The 22,588-nt window shown below is 33.6% G+C and overlaps 1 protein-coding gene across 1 annotated transcript in view; it reads right to left on the reverse strand.

Annotated features, from left to right (window-relative positions):
- SEMA4D (semaphorin 4D) overlaps positions 1-22,139 on the reverse strand; it is a 99,371-nt gene extending 77,232 nt beyond the window's left edge. The window contains exons 1-7 of the mRNA XM_044680004.1: positions 22,046-22,139; positions 20,593-20,738; positions 17,556-17,618; positions 15,501-15,599; positions 3,024-3,117; positions 2,310-2,423; positions 1,721-1,872 (exon numbers count right to left, since the gene is read on the reverse strand). Of these exons, the coding sequence (XP_044535939.1) occupies positions 1,721-1,872; positions 2,310-2,423; positions 3,024-3,117; positions 15,501-15,599; positions 17,556-17,618; positions 20,593-20,738; positions 22,046-22,139 (762 nt within the window). The remainder of the gene's footprint in view (positions 1-1,720; positions 1,873-2,309; positions 2,424-3,023; positions 3,118-15,500; positions 15,600-17,555; positions 17,619-20,592; positions 20,739-22,045) is intronic.
- Positions 22,140-22,588: the final 449 nt, after the last annotated feature.

Here is a 22,588-nt window from a genome sequence, read left to right on the forward strand (position 1 = left end):
CTGAAAGTCTCAATATTCATTGAGAATAGATTTCACATCATCCTTTAATCTTCTCTTCCCCATGTTAAACCTACCCAATTCCTTCAACTGAACCTTACAAAGCATGGACTTAATGCCCTTTGCCATCCTAGTTTCCCTCTCCTGGGCACTCTAAATTATCAATGCCTATCTTAAACCCTGGTGTAAAAACTGAACACAACAGGTAAGATGAGGCCTGGTAAGGATTAAGTACACTGGCATTATCACCTTCCTGTCCTGGAAACTATGACTCTTAATCTTAACCTAAATTCCATTTGCCATTTTGTCTGACATTATGCCAACAACCAAACATTTACTTTGTGGTCACAGAAACTCCCAAATCTCTTTTACAACTAATGAAGAGTCTCCTATATCATAGTTAGGAAATGAGCTTTTATTATCCATTTGCAAGACTTTATATTAATTTTCATTTAATTTTTCTGTATTAGATTTAGCACAATACTGAAACCTCTTGAATGCCATTTCTGTCATCTAGTGTTAGATATTGCTCTTCATTATGATATTTGCAAACATGATGACTAAAAATAAAACACACACACACACACACACACACACACACACACTTACCCAGAAGAGATAAAATAAAGAGTTAAACCACAATCTGATTATAATTTGGTTACTACCCTAAAACAGAAAGGCTGATTCCTTGGTCATTTTCTGTAGTATACATTATAATAGTTTGGTATTTTATTTATTATTTTTTTCCTAGCTAAAGAAGAAAAAGTAAGACATACTCTAACTTCAGGGAAAATCATTCTCAAAAATGTCTGTAGGTTATTATGCCCAAAGGGCTTTAAAAGAATGCATGCCTTTTGATCCAGCAATACTACTACTACTAGTTTTGTATCTCAAAGAGATGATTAAAAAAAGGGTTGTACAAAAATATTCATAGCTGTGCTCTTTGTGGTGGCAAAAAATTAGAAAGTGAGAGGGTGTCCCTCAATTGGGGAATGGCTGAAAAAATTGTGGTATATGATGGTGATGGAATACTATTGTGCGGTAAGGAATGATGGACTAGAGGATTTCTATATGAACTGAAAAGATCTCCATGAAATGATGCAGAGTGAAATGAACAGAAACAAGAGAACATTGTACACAGAAAGTGAAACATTGGGGAATGATCAAATGTAATTGCCTTTCCTACTAATAGCAATGCAATAATCCAGGACAATCCTGAGGGATTTATGAGAAAGAATGCTGTCCATATTAAGGGAAAGAACTGTGCTTGTTTATATGGGTATATGATCTGGGGTTTTGGTTTTAAAAGATTATTTTATTATAATTATGAATAATATAGAAATAGGTATCAACTGATAACACATGTATAACCCAGTGCAATTGCTTGTCAGCTCTGTGATAGGGGAGGGCAGAGGAGAGGGAGAGTACATGAATCATGTAACCATGGAAAAATATTTAAAAATTTAAAAAAACGAAAAAATTAAAGTCTGTAGGCTAAGGAAACTTTAGGGAAGAAGAAAACTAAATGTGTCAAAAGTTTAACAAATTAGTCAAGAGAAATAGAGTCCAAGTCTTCAAGCTTTTAAAAATTCTAATAGAAAATCAGACTATAGATCAAATATATGCCCACGGTAGATCAATTAAAAAACCTTAATAGTTAAGATCATAGCCTTCCAGGTATATCCTCTCACAAAAGTAATAAGAAATTATTTATGTTTCCCACCTTGCATACTCTAGCTATCCTGGGAATCATCAATTTTCCAAAAAATTCATACTCCACAGATACTTCCGTGAAAAAGAAGTAGATTTTGTCATCTTCTCCATCTGTGCCATTAGGATTTTTTCTGATCACATCAGCATAAACAAAACTAGGTTCTGTAAATTCAAAGTAAAAATGAATGTCATATACACACAGTATACTTTAATTCTATGAAATAACTTGTATAGTTTTTTTTCCTGATTTCTTGATTTGTATAACAGAAATCTCTCTTTGAATCTAGAGGTTGGGGAAAGAAGGTTCAAGATTGAGTGATTTGACAGTGAAAATCTTGGGTTCAAAGAGTAGCCACAGTGTTAAAGAGGGAAGATTAAAAGAGGAGTTTAAAAGGATTGGGGAGAGTTATTAGAGGGAAGGGACAGTGATGTTGAAAAAAGAAAAAGATCAATAAAAAATGTGTAGCTACTTCAAATAGAAAGGGAAACAAAAATCAAAAAAGTTGATCTCATCCATAAATCTTATAAGGAAAAAATTAAAAAAATACAGATGCAGTATAATTCATTCTTTGTTAAGTTTTTAAAAAATATTTTCTTACCATTTAGCCAAGGTATTGCATATTCTGTTCTCAATGGACTTTGAGGAGAATTTCGAGAAATGATAGGTTCACTTCCCAAGAAATTATAGGATGTTCCAGAGTAAAGCTCCCCATCTTCAGTGTCAGAAAAAAGGGAAATAAACATTTCAAATCCTCAAAATGGCTGATAATTATAAAAATATTCTTCATTATAACAGTATAAACCTTTCTTTTCCTTAAAGAATGTTAAACAAATTTCTCCAAACTGCCACAGACCTGCTTATTCTCATCTCTTGTTATTTTTCTTTGAGGTTGAGTTTACTTTGGTTTATGTTTTTTAGACTATATTGTACTAAATTAAACAATAACAACTAAGCATATACATGTAACTCCAAACACACCTGCAAACATTGTCTTATATACAGCATACTTCAGAGGTACTTGCATTGATGCATAGATATGTATAGCCTCAGAAAGACAAAGTGGAACTTAAAAAGACTACATACACAGGAGAGTTTACTCTTAATTCTGAAGAAATATTATGAGGTTTGCATAAGAATATTTTCTATATAATACATATAACATCAATTTTTTTAAAATTATTATTATTTTTATTAAGATCTGTATTTAAAATATATGAATATTCTTAAAGTGTATCTTGTATTAAAATGGGACAAGCAAATAAACATCAAAACCAAAAAGATACTCGTTGAAGTAATTACAGAGAGCACTTACCAACCATAACAGATGTATAGCTTTGTGCTGGATCAAATGGACACCTGCCTTTACCATCTTCATTTTTACCAACAAGTTCAAATGTTTTTAAAAGCTACAGTGACAAGAGTTTAAAAGAGGATAAGCAAAATAAATGTGACCATAATCTAATAAAAATAACTAGCACTTATATCGCACCTACTATGTACCAGGCCTTATGGTAACACTTTATAAATATCTCATTTGAACTTCACTGAAACCCTAGAAGGTAGATAGGTGCTATTAGTATCCTCAATTTACAGATAAGGAAACTAAAGCAGGCAAAAGTGAAGTGACTTGCCCATGTTCATAAAACTAGTAACTATTTGAGGTCAGAACATTGACATCTAATTAACTAATAATTAATAATATAAAATTCATCAGACAATTAAATTTGTATAGTTAGAATTGCATTTTTTAAGAATAGTATTTTCTTGAATCAATCTTAAGGCAAAAAGGCTTAATTATGAGATAACTAAAAATGTGTTGAATAATTGAAAGAAAAAAGTATAAATAGGAACACTCTTCTAATCAGTATAAAGATGAAGAATATAGATTGGAGCTATATACTGGTTAAAAATATATGTGATCAAAGAAACTTCAATGACTGTAATGCTTGGAGAATTCTAATTAATTTATCAGTCAATCAATTAGCATTTATTAAGCCCTTACTTTGTTCCAGGAACTGTCCTAAGAATGAAGGAATACAAAGAAAAAGCAAAAACAGTTCCTGCCTTAGAGAAGCTTTTATCCTAATTTTTTAAATTTATGTATTTTCCATGGTTACATGATTCATGTTCTTTCCTTCCTCTTTTTCCCTTCTTCCTCCCAGAATAGATGAGTAATTTCATTAAGTTATACATGTATTATTATTACTCAATATCTATTTCTATATTGTTCACTTTTGTAATAGAGTAATCAAGAAGCTTTTATTCTAAAGGGAAAACAACATATATTTTAAAATGGCACATAGAAGACAATAAAGAATAGTTGAAAGGTAGCCTTAGAAGGGAAGTACTAGCATCTGGAAAACTAGGAAAGGTCTTTTATAGGAGGTAGTGCCTGAGTTGAGACTTAAAGGCAGCAATTAGAATTACAATATTCCAGATGAGAAATAATAAAGACTTGAACTAAAGTAGGAATTGTGTATATGGAGAGAAGGGGATATACATGAATGATGATATTTTTTTTGTTTTATAATTTTTTATTTTTAGAAAAACTTCCATGGTTACATAATTCAAGTTTTTACTTTACCCTTCACTCCTTCAAACCCCCCTCCCCATTCCCCACCCCTCTCTACCCCCCCATAGCTAACTTGCATTTCCACTAGTTTTAACATGTGTGGTCAGTCAAGACTTATTTACATATTATTGATAGTTACATTGGTGTGATCTTTTCGGGTCTACATCCCCAATCATGTCCTTAACAACTCAAGTATTCAAGCAGTTGTTTTTCTTCTGTGTTTCCACTCCTGTAGTTCTTCCTCTGAATGTGGGTAGCGTTCTTTTCCCTAAATCCCTCAGAATTGTCTTTAGTCATTGCATTGCTGCTAGTACAGACATCCACTACATTCGATTTTACCACAGTGTATTGGTCTCTGTGTACAATGTTCTTCTGGCTCTGCTCCTTTCACTCTGCATCAATTCCTGGAGGTCTTTCTAGTTCACATGGAATTCCTCCAGTTTATTATTCCTTTGAGCACAATAGTATCCCATCACCAACATATACCACAATTTGTTCAGTCATTCCCCAGTTGAAGGGGGAATTTGCTTTCCAGTTTTTTGCCACCACAAAGAGTACAGCTATAAATATTTTTGTGCAAGTCTGTTTATTTATGATCTCCTTGGGGTACAATCCCAGCAATGGTATGGTTGGATCAAAGGGCAGGCATTCTTTTATTGCTCTTTGGGCATAGTTCAAAATTGCCATCCAGAATGGTTGGATCAGTTCACAACTCCACCGCAGTGCATTAACATCCCAATTTTGCCACATCCCCTCCAGCATTCATTACTCTCTCCTGCTTCATTTTAGCCAATCTGCTAGGTGTGAGGTGATACCTCAGAGTTGTTTTCATTTGCATTTCTCTAATTATTAGAGATTTAGAACACTTTCTCATGTGCTAATTGATACTTTTGATTTCTTTGTCTGAAAATCGCCTATTCATGTCCTTTGCCCATTTATCAATTGGGGAATGGCTTGAATTTTTATACAACTGATTTAGCTCCTTGTATATTTGAGTAATTAGACCTCTGTCAGAATTTTTTGTCATAAATATTTTTTCCCCAGTTTGTTGTTTCCCTTCTGATTTTGGTTTCATTGCTTTTGTTTGTACAAAGCCTTTTTAATTTAATATAATCAAAATTTTTTATTTTATATTTTGTAATTTTTTCTAACTCTTGCTTGGTTTTAAAATCTTTCCTTTCCCAGAGATCTGACAAGTATACTATTCTGTGTTCACCTAATTTACTTACAGTTTCCTTCTTTATATTCAAGTTTTTCACGCACTCTGAATTTATCTTGGTGTAGGGTGTAAGATGTGGATCTAAACCTAATCTCTCTCATATTGTTTTCCAAATTTCCCAGCAGTTTTTGTCAAATAGTGGATTTTTGTCCTTAAATTGGGTTCTTTGGGTTTATCATAGACTGTCTTGCTGACGTCACTTACCCCAAGTCTATTCCACTGATCCTCCCTTCTATCTTTTAGCCAGTACCATATTGTTTTGATGACTGCTGCTTTATAGTATAGCTTAATATCTGGTACTGCTAGGTCACCTTGCTTCATTTTTTTTTCATTTCCCTTGATATTCTTGATCTTTTGTTTTTCCAAATAAACTTTGTTATATTTTTTTCTAATGCAGTAAAAAATATTTTTGGTAGTTTGATAATTATGGCACTAAGTAAGTAAATTAATTTGGGTAGAATGGTCATTTTTATTATGTTAGCTCATCCTACCCATGAGCAATCAATGTTTTTCCAATTGTTTAGATCTAGTTTTAATTGTTTGGAAAGTGTTTTGTAGTTATGTTCCTATAATTCCTGTGTTTGTTTTGGTAGATAGATTCCTAAGTATTTTATATTGTCTAGGGTGATTTTAAATGGTATTTCTCTTTCTACCTCTTGCTGTTGTAATGTGTTGGAAATATATAGAAATGCTGATGATTTATATGCATTTATTTTGTATCCTGCAACTTTGCTAAAGTTGTTGATTATTTCTACAAGCTTCTTAGTTGATTCGCTAGGATTTTTTAAGTAGAACATCATATCATCTGCAAAGAGTGATAGCTTAGTCTCCTCACTGCCTATTTTAATACCTTCAATTTCTTTTTCTTCTCTAATTGCTACTGCTAGTGTTTCTAGTACAATGTTAAATAATAGAGGTGATAATGGGCATCCTTGTTTCACTCCTGATTTTATTGGAAAGGCTTCTAATTTATCCCCATTACATATGATGCTTGTTGATGGTTTAGGATATATACTGTTTATTATTTTTAGGAAAGGACCTTCTATTCCTATACTTTCTAGTGTTTTCAGTAGGAATGGGTGTTCTATTTTGTAAAAGGCTTTTTCAGCATCTACTGAGATAATTATGTGGTTTTTGCTTGTTGATATGATCAATTATGTGGATGGTTTTCCTAATGTTGAACCATCCTTGCATTCCTGGTATAAATTCCACCTGATCATGATGAATAACCCTCTTGATCACTTGCTGGAGTCTTTTTACTAGTATTCTATTTAAGATTTTTGCATCTATGTTCATTAAGGAGATTGGTCTGTAATTTTCTTTTTCTGTTTTTGATCTACCTGGCTTTGGAATCAGTATCATATTTGTGTCATAAAAAGAGTTTGGTAAGACTCCTTCTTTGCTTATTATATCAAATAATTTGTATAGTATTGGGATTAATTGTTCTTTGAATATTTGATAGAATTTACTTGTGAATCCATCAGGCCCTGGCGATTTTTTCTAAGGGAGTTCTTTAATAGCCTATTCAATTTCTTTTTCTGATATTGGATTATTTAAGTATTCTATTTCTTCTGCTGTTAAACTAGGCAATTTATATTTTTGTAAATATTCATCCATATCACCTAGATTGCTAAATTTATTGCCATATAATTGGGCTAAATAGTTTTTAATGATTGCCTTAATTTCCTCTTCATTAGAGGTGAGGTCTCCCTTTTCATCTTTGATACTATTAATTTGGTTTTCTTCTTTCATTTTTTAATTAGATTAGCTAGTACTTTGTCTATTTTATCTGTTTTTTCAAAATACCAGCTTCTAGTCTTATTTATTAATTCAATAGTTCTTTTACTTTCAATTTTATTAATTTCTCCTTTGATTTTTAGTTTTTCTAATTTAGTTTTCATCTGAGGAATTTTAATTTGTTCATTTTCTAGTTTTTTAAGTTGCATGCCCAATTCATTAACCTCTGCCCTCCCTAATTTGTTAATATATGCACTCAGTGATATCAGTTTTCCCGTTAGAACTGCTTTGGCTGCCTCCCATAAGTTTGGGTAAGATGTCTCATCATTGTCATTGTCTTCAATGAAATTATTAATTGTTTTTGTGATTTGTTCTTTCACTAAATTATTTTGGAGAATCATATTATTTAATTCCTAATTAGTTTTTGGTTTGCCTCTCCATGTATTCTTATTAATAACTATTTTTATTGCATTATGATCTGAGAAGGTTACATTTATTATTTCTGCTTTTTTGCTTTTGTTTGCCATGTTTCTGTGTCCTTTTACATGGTCTCTCTTTGTGAATGTTCCATGTGCTGCTGAAAAGAAGGTGTATTCCTTCTTGTCTCTATTTATTTTATATATATCTATTAACTCTATATCTATTATATATCTATTAACTCTAATTTTTCTAGGGTTTCATTCACCTCTCATCTCTTTCTTATTGATTTTTTTGATTTGATTTATCTAGATCTGATAGGGGAAGGTCGAGGTCCCACTAGTATGGTTTTGCTATCTATTTCCTTCTTGAGCTCCACTTGCTTCTCCTTTAGAAATTTGGAAGCTATACCATTTGGTACATACACATTGAGTACTGATATTTCTTCATTGTTTATACTGCCTTTTATTGGGATGTAGTTACCTTCACTATCTCTTTTTTTTATTAGACATTTATTAATATTCGTTTTTAACCTGTTTACATACTTTATGCCCCTACTTTCCCCTTCACCCCCTGCTCTCCTCCCACCCATGGCCAACGGACATTTCCACTGGTTGTAACATGTGTCCTTGTTCAGGGTCTATTTCCCATTCATGTCCGCCTCAGCCCATGCATTCAAGCAATTGTTTATCTTATATGTTTCCTCTCCTACAGTCCTTCCTCTGAATGTGGGTAGCATCTTTACCGTAAATCCCTCAGAGCTGTCTTGTGTCATTGCAGTGCTGCTGGTACAGGAGCCCATTACATTTGATATACCATAGTATATCTTCTGGCTTTGCTCCTTTCGCTCTGCATCACTTCCTGGAGGTCTCTCCAATTTGCATGGAATTCCTCCAGTTTATTATTCCTTTTAGTACAATAGTATTCCATCACCTGCATATACCACAATTTGTTCAGCCATTCCCCAATTGAAGGACATCCCCTCATTTTCCAGTTTTTTGCCACTACAAAAAGCGCAGCTATAAATATTTTCGTACAAGTCTGTTTATCTATGATCTCTTTGGGGTACAAACCCAGCAATGGTATGCTATTTGCTTCTGTTTTATGGGTGAGTTCATCCCATTCACATTCAGAGTTATAATTATCAAATGTGCATTCCCAGACATTTTGATTCCCTCTCCTAGTCCTGTCCTTTCTTCTTTCACTGTTTGCTTCTATACCAGTGTTTTGTTTTTTATCAGTTCCTATAATCCCCTCCCTTGTTGTACTTCCCTTTCAGCCCCCTCCCTTCTTATTCCCCTCTTATTGTTCTTTAAAGCCATGCAGCGCTTCTCCCCATGTCCTCTCTCTCCCTAGTATTGCTTCCCTCCCCACCAGTCTGTTCGTTACCCTTCTACTTCTCTATAGGGCGTGAATCAATTCTCTGCCCTAATGGATCTGATTGTTCTTCTCTAAGTTGATTTCAATGCACTTAGTATTGAATATTTCCTCTCTCTAAATCTTTACCCTTACCGTGTATTGTTATTTTTCCCTGTTGATCCCATGAGCTTCTTTATGGAATATAAATTTATTCCTTTTTGTTTGTTTTCCTATTTTTCTTCTTATTATCTTCTTCCCCTCCAATTTTGTATGTATTTATACCTACATATACATACATACATACATACATACATACATATATACATATATCTTGACATTTCCATCCTATACAGTTTGTCCCTGTTCCCTCTATGTAAACTTCTAGTTACCTTGTTGGTAATAATAATTTTTAATATTTGCCAATACCTTCTTTTCTTCTTGGAATATAAATTGATTGAACTTGTCACATCCCTTAAAGAAAAGAATTTTTTTCTCCTCCCCCCATTCTCTTAATTACCTTATGTTGATTCTCTTGAGTTCTGGGTTTGGGCAGCAAACCCTCTGTTTAAGTCCATTTTTTTCTTCATGAATGTTTGGAAGTCTTCGATTTTATTGAATGGTCATACTTTCCCCTGCAATAATATAGTTAGTCTTGCTGGATAGTTGATTCTTGGTTGTATACCCAGTTCTCTTGGTTTCCCGGAATATTGTATTCCATGTCTTCAGGTCCTTCAATGTAGATGCAGCCAGATCCTGTGTTATCCTAACTGTGGTTCCCTGATATCTGAATGACTTCTTTTTAGCAGCTTGTAATATTTTTTCCTTGGTCTGGTAGTTTTTGAATTTGGCTATAATATTCCTGGGAGTTGTCAGTTGTGGATTAAATGTAGGAGATGATCTGTGGATCCTGTCGATTTCCACTTTTCCCTCTAGTTCAAGAATTTCTGGGCAATTTTCTCTGATAATTTCTTGTAAAATGCTATCTAAACTTTTTCTTTTATCATGATGTTCTGGTAAACCAATAATTCTTAAGTTGTCTCTTCTAGCTCTGTTCCCCAGATCTTTGGTTGAATCAATGAGGTGTTTAATATTCTCCTCAAACTTTTCATTTTTTAAAATTTTGTTTAATATATTCTTGCTGCCTTGTGAAGTCATTTGCTTCTAGTTGCTGAGTTCTGCTTTTTAAAGACTGAATTTCATCCCTGGCTTTTTGGTCATCCTTCTCTTTCTGGTCTGATTTTCTTTGTAGATCATCTTTTGCCTTCTTTGCTTCATTTTCAAGTTGGCCAATTCTGGCTTTTAATACTTTATTTTCTTGTTTTAGTTCATGTATTTCCTTTTCCAAATTGTCTTCAGCCTCTTTTGATTGCTTTTTGAGTTCCTGAAGTTCTTGAGTTAATTGAGGTTTAAATTCTTGAGTTAATTGAATTTTGAGATCTCCCAAAGCCTGTGTCCAGTTCGCTAGAACTACTTTTTCTTCTTCTATTTCTGTTTTGTTTGCTCTCTTTTCACTTCCTTGAAAGAAGCTGCCAATTGTCATTTCTTTTCTCTTTTTCTTTCTCTGCCCTCTGAAGACTTCTTGTCTGTTCAATTGTTTGGATTAATCCTCTATTGATTGGATTAATCTTACTGCTTTATCTGCCCTGAGGCTAAAACCTGAGGGGAGGGAAAAACAAACAGAAAAAAAAAACAAAAAAAGTGGGGTGACAAGAAGGAGTATTTTCGCTGAACTGAGCTCTCCTGCAGTGGGGTCCCTCTGTGCTGTCTGCTGTGTTTGATCTGGTTTTCTTTCCTCTTGAAGCCCTGCGTTCTCTATCTCAGTATGAGGAAGCCAAGCTGTCTGCGGTCTGGGGTTTGGCTCTCTCTAAACCACCATCTTCCAGGCGTTTTTGCTGTGTTTCTCTGGTTTTCTCCTCCAGTTACCTCTCCAGTGCCTTTGACTCCCTGAGTCCAGTGTCAGCAAGACCCTCTCTCCCTACCGATGCACCCACCGGCCCTGAGATTTCCCTGGCTGCTGGAGAATCCGCACAGCACGTGGGGGAGGCATCCTGGGATTCCCCTTCTACGCCCTCAGACCGGAAAGTTCAAGAATTGAAGCCTTTTTCTTGGTTACCTCTTTAGTTATGCTTCAGTAGAGTTCCCCCTACTCTGTCCCTTTATTAGATTTGGTCCTCTTTCTTCTCGAAGAGCATTGTATTCTACCTCAGTGTGTAAGGGTGCGGAAGTTTTAAGATTCACTCTGTCTATGCCGCCATCTTCTCAGAAACTCCATGAATGATGATATTGAAGAAGAAAATGATAAGATTTGGCAACTGATGAGATATGTGGGTGAATGAGGAAAAAAAAAGAGGTAAAGATGACATGGAAGTTGAGAAACTGGGTGACTGGAAGGATGGTAGTGCCTTTGATTATATTTTAGAGGAAAATTTGAAAAGAAATAGGTTAACAATGAAAGCTGAGTTATGTTTATATATGTTGAACTTGAGATACCTACAGAAATCATTTGAAATGTTCAATAGGCATTTGGTGATGTGGGATTAAGATTTGAGAAAGACTAGATATAGACAGACAGAGGTGGGAATCATCAGCATGGAGATCATAACTGAATCCAGGAAAATTGATGAGATCCGCAAATTAAAAGAGAAAACCTAAGAGGACATAAGAAAACATTTTCACACTCACCCATTGTTAGTGGGTATGGTATGGAATAGGATGCAGCAAAAGAGACTGAGTAGTCAGACAGGTAGGAGAGATAGCAGTGTCACAAACACCCAGAATCTCTAGAAGGAAAAAGTGGTCAGCAGTGTCAAAAATGGATATTCATTAGATTTGTCAATCTAGAGATCATAAATAACTTTGGAGAGAATAATTTGACTTGAATGACCAAGCCAGGAGTCAGATTCCAAAGGGTTTAGAAGACAGTAAGAAGAAAAGAAGTATACATTCAATGTAGATGCTTTGGGCAACTAGATTTATTACCAGGTCTAGAGAAATGAAGTCTTGGGATTAAATCTGGCCTCATACTTCCTAGGTGTCTGTCCCTGGACAAGTCACTTAAACACCATTGCCTAGCCCTGATCGCCTTTTTGCCTTGGAACTAATACTTAGTATCAAATCTAAGACAGAAGGGAAGAGATTTTTTTTAATGTAGATTTTTTTCCTTTTTTCTGTTTAGATGACTTTTTTCAATGAATTTAGTTGAGAAGGGAAGGGAGGAGATATATGGCAGATGATAGCCATGTTAGGATCTAGTGAGGATTCTTTTTGAGAATGAAGGTATTGGTAGGCAGCAGGGAAATAACAAGAAGGTTGAGAAAAATTAGAAATTAGAGAGTATAGGGATGATAGTGGATAATAACTGATAACGATTTGTAAAGTTATTTGTTATACATTATTCTATTTATTCCTCACAAAAACCTTTTGAGTAGTTACTTCAGGTACTATTATCCTCATTTTATGGATGACAAAACTGAAAGTCAGATAAATTAAGTGACAATCTCCTTATGGTTTTATACAGTAACATACTAGCAGTGGGAATTGAATCCATCCATATCTCTGATTGAATCCATTGTTCTTTTTACTACATTAGGTGACTTTGAGGTTTATAGAAAACCTTTGTTAAAATCCTTCTAAAATGATTTAGTATGCTTTTTTGCCTTAAAGTTGAATAGGCTAAACACAGTAAAATCTTTCTTTAACACTGAAGTTCTTGAAATGAACATTTGTTCAACTGTAGAATACAAAAGATATGGGCGGGACGGGATGGAGACTGTACTGAAAGTATAATGGTCTTAGAAATTTGTTTGTTCCAAATAAACTGCTGATATCAGTTTCTATTATCATCTGATTCCTCCTTATCACATAAGGATAAATAATATGGGGGAAAATTAGCTAACTGAAGTTTCTTTTACACCATTTTAAATAATTATAAGGCACCCTCATGTGGGAAATAAGAGAAATGACTGTTTTTCTGTTTTAGTCCTTTATATGACCATTCAGAACCGTTTAGTTCAATAAACATGATATGCATGGGACACAAAGATGTATGAATACATATTATGAAATGTTCTTTTTCCCTTGGATGGAACTCAAGGAAAATTACCTTAACATTAGAATTTCTTGGTCCTAAAAGTATAAGAAAACTCCCTAACGAATGGTTGGAGATCAAATCTTCTTAACTAATTATCCTGGATATCAATAATATGAAATAAATAAAATAATAAAGGAACAGTGTGAATAATTGAGAAACTTTTTGAGAAAAGAATTAAAATACAGAAGTTCATAATTCCACATGCAATCCTCTTTTTTGTTCTTTGTAAGCTTGAATGTGTTTTCTGATGGCTAAATTCAAAATAAAACTAATTTTCTTAAAAAGAGGATTAAATGTCAAAATTAAGAAGAAATTTTGTGAATTTTAAGGATTCTCAAAACAAAAAGGAGATTCTAAAGAGAAATTCAGGAACAGACAAGAGATTAATCAAAGGGAAAGAACTTCAATCCTGTTTCTCAAAATAACTAAGTAAATACTGTAGGCCTCCCTCCACACTTAAATAGAAAAACCTCAGAAGCCTAAAAGAAAAGAAAAGATTTCAGAGGCAGAAGATAATTTGCATATAGAATATCTACTAAGGTATTTTAGTAGGGGCAGAATCAAGATTAGCATAAAGAATGGTTACATTCCAAGATTAGAAGTAGCAAAATCTCAAGTCAAATGACACATAAGAATTCTCTAACAGGACTTCAAGTTTTTCTAGCTTTGGTTGCAAGATAAGTCAGTCACAAAGAAGAGATTGTGGCCTAAAGAAAATTTTAATCTTTGAAATACAATAAAGCAAGAATTGACACCATAAGCTACTTAGCAAAATAAAAAAAATTTTAACATTAAAAATGTTTAAAAAGTTAACACAGATAACATAGATAAGGACACAACATGGAGAAGGGTAGATCACAGAATACTGATAACCAAGATTTTATCAGCCCTATTTTGTCACATTTAGAACAAAACATATTCTTCTTCTGATCTAGTAGATGCAGATAGAAACCTAATCTATAAATTATCATCTGGGAGTTCTGAAAGGTTAAGTGGCATGCCAATTGTCACACAGCCAGTGTGTGTCAGACCCCAGATGCAGTAGCAACAATATCTATTAGAACCACAAACTGTCCCTGAGATATGACTGGTTCCAGGTAATAGGGCTTAAGCTTCTAATGAAGCTTCTTGGTCTCCTAAGGCCTAAAAACACATAAGGAATCAGAGTACCTAAGATTTAAGAGATGTCTCACTATTGTGGAAAGTCAAACACACGTACTTCTGATCAGAAAAGTTTCTGTATGGAAATGAGGATGACTGAACTTTTGCCAAATATTCTTTGTATTGCTGTAAATTTCCTATTTATTTTATGTAGGATAGTCTATGAGTATTTCATTCCTTGCAATCCTGAACTTGAACCAGTGGATAGGTCTGAGTAAGGCCTAGGTATCTAAAGCTGGCTCTCTAACCATTATCTTAAGGTAGTATCGTAGAATATTAAAAATTGATTTAAAGAAAGCAAATTCCATCTCTCAACTTTAAACTTTGTGAAGTGGCAATGAAAATAACAAAGGACTATTTTTAAACTCTCTTTGTATCTCAGGGCACAATATAGTTCATGGCATATAGTAGGCATGTAATAAATCTTTACTGACTAACATCATCAAGATTCCCAAGGAATAAGTGACTGACAAATCCTATTTACTGGGTTTATTGAGATTAGTTGCTGTCAAAAAGTTTGGTAGTTGGGTTTGTACCTCAAAAGAGATAAAAAATATACAAAAATATTTATAGCTGTGCCTTTTGTGGTGGCAAAAAATTGGAAAACAAAGGGGTGTTGCTCAGTTGGAGAATGGCTAAACACATTGTGGAATATGATGACGATGGAATACTATTGTGCTATAAGGAATGATGAACTGCTTGAACTGGAAAGACCTCTATGAACTGATGTAGAGAGAAATGAGTAGAACCAGGAGAACATTGTACATAGTAACTGAAACACTGTGGAACCATCAAATGTAATAGACTCCACTACTAATAGCAATGCAATGATCAAGAACAATCCTGTGGAACTTATGAAAAAGAATGCTATCCACATCTAAAGAAAGAACTATGGAAGTAGAAACATTGAAGAAAAGCATGATTTGTCACTTAGTTACATATATATATATATATATATATAATTTGGGGTTTTGGTTTTAAAAGATTACTCTACTACAAAAATGAATAATGCAGAAATAGGTTTTGAGTGATAAAACATGTATAACCAGTGGAATTGCTGGGGGGAGGAAAAAAAGGAGGAAAAGAACATGAATCATGTAACCATGGAAAATATTCTAAAAAAATAAATTAAATAATGTGAAAATTAAAAAAATAAAGTTATTATTTTTTAAAAATTTTATAGTATTTTACATTGTGGCTGTATTTTCTTATTGTAAAGTTTGATAAACCTTACCAGATGATCACAAGTTGGCTGAAATGCATTAGTACCACACACATATAGGGCAGTATCATTGAGAAATTGCAAGACTCGGATATAGTTGAGGCACTCTGTCTGTAATGAATTTTTAAAAAGGCATATCAGAAACTATCTAGCTAATTAATGAGATACTCAATTATATTTTAATTATTATGCATAAGCTTTAGAAGATTCATTGCCACATTTAATTCTACTGTCAAAGTGATTTGAATCATTCCATTATTTTAGTTGTTATTCAAGTGCAAAACCAACTTCAGTTTAGATACAAATTCATACTTGAATGAGGATTGACAACAATGAAACAGAAAAAAGATCATTCATAATATTGACTCACAAAGCAGGGCTAGGAAATAACTCCGGACTCATACAGCAATACCCAAACCCAATCAACTTATTGCCTGAAATGCTAAGTCTAGGCTAACTGTCAAGGAACAAAAGTACAGATATGTCCTTGGATTTCCTTTTCCTGAACATTTTCCCCTCCTTTCTTGGAATATACTTAATAGAATATAATTTCTTTTACAGAGGGTCAAATGGCTGGGTGAAATTCCTATACTACACCAAAGAGATGAAATATAAACAGTGAAACTGGCATGCGTGTAATGCAACTCCAAACATTTCACAATTGCAGAAATTGTGAGCGCTTAGGAGAGAATTCAGCTGTCTAGTCCAATCCATATTATATACCAAAGGAATCCTCTGACTATAGTATATTCTACATAGAACTGTTTGATGCAAATCTCAGTCCTTGCAATGATATTTCTCTAAAAGACTATTTATGTGCATGGGAAAGGAGATGTCCAGTGCCAACTTAAATGGAGAATAAAGACCTAAGTAAAGAAAGAACAGCATTTTAGAATCTACTTGTAATAGTATAGATCCTGAAAAATTTTTTTTATATTGGCTAGAAATATAGCCTCATAGCTTCAAAAACACTTTGCCATGTTAAAGGTCCTTGATCACATATCTTCTACTCAAACTGTAAATAGACTGGAATTTGGCAATTTTTCCTTTGCTATGTGACCAGGGGCACTGGCTAGGACTGGGAAGAGAAAATGATGGAAAAAAATTAGGGAATCAGTGAAAGGGCAAATAGGGCAAAGGAAATCTCCAGAGAGCTGAAGGCACACAGTTAGTTGGAGTAACTCGAGGGGGAAACAATCTCACTTAGTTGAGAAAAAAATCAATTAAGGTCTGAACTAGAACTAAAGTCTAGACCAGTGATGGGCAAACTTTTTAATGAGGGGGCCAAAGGAAAGAAAATGCTCAATTGTCAGTCTGTTTCTAAGGCAACTCTTTCAAAGTTTCATTGTATAGTATCCTACTCATTGTATTTGTCAGATTAGGAATAATGTCTCGTGGCTGGATAGAACATTTCAGGGGGCTGCATCTAGCCTGCAGGTCATAGTTTGCCCATCACTGATCTAGACCATATGGTCTTCAACCACAGTGTTCTAATTCCAAGTTAATGTATAATGTAAAACATACCTGTCATGTTTTTAAATAACTCTTTAAAAACTAAAAACTGTCATGTCACAGAGGTCTGCTACTTTTAATGAATATTTTAATTTTATAATCAAAGAATCTAAACTCTATTGGAGACATTGTTTTAGACATTGTTCAGAAAAAGGACACAGTACTAGTTATAAGTAGAAGGAAAGAGGAAGTAGGTTATGACATTAGTAGACTGAAAATGTAGGTTCTTACTAGAATACCCAGAAAACCATTTTTAACTTAGGCTGGGCTGCCCAGGAAGCCAAAGCTAAGCATGAGCAACAAGGCAGCTACCACAGGTCCAAAATAATTTTCTGCACTGAGTGCTTCAGGCCATTGTTGTGAGTTGCTCTCTACTTTGTAGTTCATGAAGGAAGTAACAAATAAGTGATAATAGTTTGAAGGAGATTTGCCAAGCCCATGAAAACTTATAGGTTGAAACAAATAAGTTCTTGGCTTACATTTTAGAATAACAGCCTCCAAGGGGTTAAAATATTTGTATTACATTTGGTAACAAGCTGAAAAGAAATAAATTACCTGCTTAGATTTGCCCTTTTCAGAACATTTTGTTTTTTTATCTTCAGTAACTTTCCAGTATATCTAAGGGAGAAAAAAACCCAATGCTAGTGATAATATAATGAACAACTCCAGAAGCATATAATGTAAACATATTAATTAATCTCTAATTAATCTTTTATGAAAACATTTTCAGAATGCCAAGTTCATACCCATCACCATGGGTTATCTTGAGGATGGATAAAACTACTAATCTTGATATCTAGCTTTAAACCACTTTCTTTTAGTGGTGATGGTAGGGGCAATTAAACTGAATTTAAAACTTTCTTTGTTTTATGAAGCACAATAATTGTATTGTGTCGTAAATAAACTGTATTGTAAAAATAGTTAATTAGAAATTAGAAAGCTTAAGTGGCTTTAAAAATTTAAAAAGATAAAATAAACAAAATTTCTCACAAATGATTCTCAGAACACTCTTATACCAAATTTGTCCTTGTTCTCTTACTAAACCCAAAATAATGTAAAGAAATAATGATAAAAAGCTGATGAAATCATATGGAATGCAATGATCATCCTTGATGATAGAGAGCAGATAATAAAATACATCTCCCTCAGAATGGTAGAGAAGTGTTGAATACTGTTATATATGGTTGGTTTTGTTAAGCTTTTATTTTGTTTTAATTTTGTTGCTTGTTGCTACAGTGGGAGGAAAGTTATATTAGAAAATTAATATAGGAATAAAAAAGATCAATAACATATTTTTTTAAAAGTCTCAGTAGTATAGAAATACAAAACAAAGGTTTTTATTTTGAATTTAGCAAAATGTTCTCATGAATACTAAATTTTGCATTGAAAATAGTTTATTGAATTTTCCTCAGAATATAAAGAGAGCTTTGCAGTTGCTTACTTCTGAGAGGCAAAAAATTTTTCATTAGTGCAGGAGAGTGCAGTTTTAGACTTGGGGCCAATGTGAGGATGAAGATGACCAAGAGAATTTCTTTATACATGCTGAGAAGTTAAAGCCAAAGAGATTGTCTACTAATATCATGATACAAAAAGGAAAGACTTCTAAACGGGTTACAAGTTGTTTCCACTGGATATCTGGTGAACTATGATTAAATGGAGTAAAACTTTGACAAAGCACAGTTCATGTAGACAAAAATCAACTTGTAAGGAAAAGCTTAAGTTTGCTGTCTTGAAATCATCTTACCAGGATCCACAGATCAGATCAAATTCTTTTTATAATGGCTGATTTTTCTTTGTGATTTCATAACTGATAATAAAATCAATTTTTTCCTCCCAAGGGTATAAAAAGAATAAAGAAAAAGATTGGATTGGATGATTTCCAAGGTTTCTTCTTCCAATTTTAAAATCCTAAGATTCAATATTTTCAGAGGTGTAGTTTGTACTTTGAAGTACTTCAGAGGAAGTACAAAGATCATCTGCAAACCATTAATTATTAAGTATTCCCCTCTCCCTAAATGTTATGTTCATTAAGCAAAAGCAGATGGTTTCTACAAAATGTCTTGATGACCTAATTTGATGGCACATACTTTTTTAATCCTAGTGACTGGGGAGGCTGAGACTGGTATGTCTCTTAACTTGGGAGTTCTGAACTGCAGTGGGCTAATCTGACTGGTTAAGTCCAGTATTAATATAGGAAGCCCCCAGCAAGGAACCACTAATAAAGGGACTAATGAAGGTCAGAAATGGAGGTCAAAACTCCCATTGCCTATTGGTAGAGGGACTGGGCTCATGAGCCACTAAATTTCTAGGCTGAAGAGGTAGGCTTTTTTTTTTTTTTAAACATTTACCTCTAACTTAGAATCAAGGCAGAAAAGTGGTAAGGCAATGTGGGTGAAGCGACTTGCCTACAGTCACAAAGAAAGGAAATGTCTGAGGTCACATTTGAATTCAGGACCTCCTCTCTATAGTCCTTGCTCTCGATCTACTGAGCTACCTAGCTATGCCCCAGGGATATCTAGTCTTAAGAATTTTTTTAAGCCTCCTTGTGGCAAGGAGGTTCAGTTCTTCAAGGTTTTAAAAGCCATTCAGAATATTTATAAAATTATTTTCATTCTTGAAATATATTGAAGCCAACCTTCAGTACAATTAGGTCACATGAAAGTCTGGATATCATGAAAACAGAAATAACTCCCATTTAAGATAAGCACCTTCTTTCTGGCATTAAAATCCATAATTAGGTTATGGTATAAAATACAATTAAAAAAATCCTTACCTTCTGTCTTAGAATCAATATTAAGTATTGATTCCAAGGCAGAAGAATGGTAAGGGTTGGGCAACTGGGGTTGGAGTGACTTGCCCAGGATCACACAGCTAGGAAATGTCTGAGGCCAGATTTTTAATCCAGGACCTTCTTTCTCCAGGCCTGACTTCTCTATCCACTGAGCAATCCAGCTGCCCCTATAAGAGTTTTAAAATGAAGGGATTTAAAATTACTGAGTTGTGAATTTTCAATGTGTTGTTGCTATCTCCCTTTAAAGTTCTTCTTCCTTAATTAAGGTGGGGAATCATGTTCTTACAGATGTCATCCTCCTAACCCTTAAGCCATATCATTATCATAATAATTATTCTAGCTTGAATTGGGGCAAAATAGATGTCTGGGGATTATAAAAAGAGGTGGGCTGGTCATGTAACTAGAATAGGAGATAAGAGATAAACTATAAGAGTTGGTATTGGTATACCTGAGATACTGATATTGAGTAGATTTTCTTTGGAAAATTTATGGTAAATCATAGATGAGAAGAATTATTAATGCACTCTTCCATTTCAAATTACTTTTTATTTACTTATCTATGTACACATCTTATATTCCTAGTAAAATGCAAGCTCCTTGAAGGCAGGTACTGTTTCACTTAACGTCTTTTTTTTTCCCAGTACAATACCTCGAACTCATTAGGTGCTTAATATTTATTTGTTGAATTGATTTTAATTGAATTGAATAGAAATATATACATTTCATTTGATCAAAAGTATAAGTTTGGTAGGTAGAACATGGAAAGAAAATGAAAATGGGAAATAAAAAATGTCTGCATACCTCACGCTGTTTTTCAGCAATGTTAAGTGAATTCACAGCAAAAACCACTTCTCTGGCTCCTATATATAGAGTGTCTTTTACTTTGCTTAGCAACAAAGTTGAATAGTTTGAGACTCCTGGCTCCTGAAAATGTATAAGATGTACTTCTGTGAAAGAGGAAAAATGAAAATTACACAACTGTGAGCCAATAATGAGAATATTTTCCAACACAGGTAGTAATTTATTTTGAACATTTTATTGACACTATCTCGAATGCAACATCTCAGCCTAATTAAGACACTTTATGAAACAGCAAGAACTATTCTGAATTTATCTCAGGATATACTAGTATGTTATTATAGTCATTTCAATCATGTCTGACTTTTCATGACCCCTTTTGGGGTTTTCTTGGCAAAGACAGTAGAATAGTTTGCCATTTCCTTCTCTAGATTATTTTATAGCTGAGGAGATAAGGAAACCAAGACAAATAGGGACACATGACTTGCCCAGAGTCACACTGCTCATATCTGAGGGAAGATTTGAACACAGGAATATGAGTCTAAATTTTTTCCAAATTTTGTGATTTAGGAAGGATATACAATGATTTACTTACCGGAAGGACAAATTATTCTATATAGTAAATAAGCAATATCACTGTCAGGCATAAACTAATGAACAACTAAAGAAAACAATTTCCATAAAGCTGATAAGCTGCTAATGCCAAATTTAAGTGAACTAATTGCCAATTCTTATATTCTAGACTGCAGCATTTATATGAAATGCTTAGTAGTTAGTCCGCTGGTTATTACTGATATGACAATGGGTTCCAATGGACAGCACTGACAGTTGGGAGAAAAGAGCCTGAACCAATATCCAGGGTGTAGAAAAAGCACCTGAAGCTGGCTGTTGCATTTACAGTATTTTTCTACCTATCATGCTACTCATGCTGGAAGATATGAAGTCCTTTTTTGGTAATAGTAAATATTTTAAAAATAAACTAAAGGATATCTTTTAAAAAGCAGCATAAAATATGACAATGAACATTGTCAATTATTCCTAGGTTTCTTTTTGTTGTTTAAAAATCAAACCAATGATTACACAGTTCCATTTACAAACCAGGACACAGATAAATTTTTATTCTTTTTCAAAAATAGCAATAAATAAGATCTTGTAGAAAGATCTCTAGGAACATTTTTAATATAATATTTCTGACATGTGAAATTACAGTTATTAGTAACAGTTTTTAAATGTATTCTAGTCATAATTTCATATATTGAGGAATTTGAAATACGTAGAAGACTGACTTCATAATTAATTTAAATTGAATACGTAATGACTGGCACCTCAAATGACTTTAATAGCTTTCTAGAGGAAAGCTTGAAGTTTAAGTAAATAATCTCTCAAGTGAAAATCATTATTATTTACCAAAAAAAGTAGAAACACTAAATATCTCTGTCCAAAGTTTTATTCTTACCTCTCTGCTCCCAAGTGATTCTAGGTATTGGTCCAAAAGCAACTGTTGTCCCAAATGACAAAACCAGAGATATGAAGAGTCCATTTAAAGCCATATTAAACATCTTCACAGGGTAGTAGCTGTTGAACAGCTGCAGGAGCAAAAGTTCATTGGGAAGTGGAAACTCTTCAACTTATTGTATATTACAAAGGGAATATTGTTGAATACAAGAAAGTAGAATTGCAAATAAACATGCAAATAAATTCATAAATGGAGGTATCCAAAAGGTTATTTCTCTGAAGAAATACTCATTTTTCAGCATGACAGATGAAGAGAAGCTCCACACATGGGGGATTTCTTAAATATTACGTTGTCTTTGAAGCTCATTCTTCTTCACAGTCTTGAGAGAAAACAGAACTGTAGAAGAGTGAAAATGAAAGTGTTTAAAAGGCCAAAATTATGAAGTAATAATTTCTGCTCTTTAAATTTTTTTGTTTCCTCTTATATTGCAAATTTGAGAAATATTCTCTTATGGTTTTCTCCTTGTCAAGTCTATTGTAAAAA

The sequence above is a fragment of the Gracilinanus agilis genome, chromosome 1 (assembly GCF_016433145.1).
Source record: "Gracilinanus agilis isolate LMUSP501 chromosome 1, AgileGrace, whole genome shotgun sequence".
NCBI lineage: Eukaryota > Metazoa > Chordata > Mammalia > Didelphimorphia > Didelphidae > Gracilinanus > Gracilinanus agilis.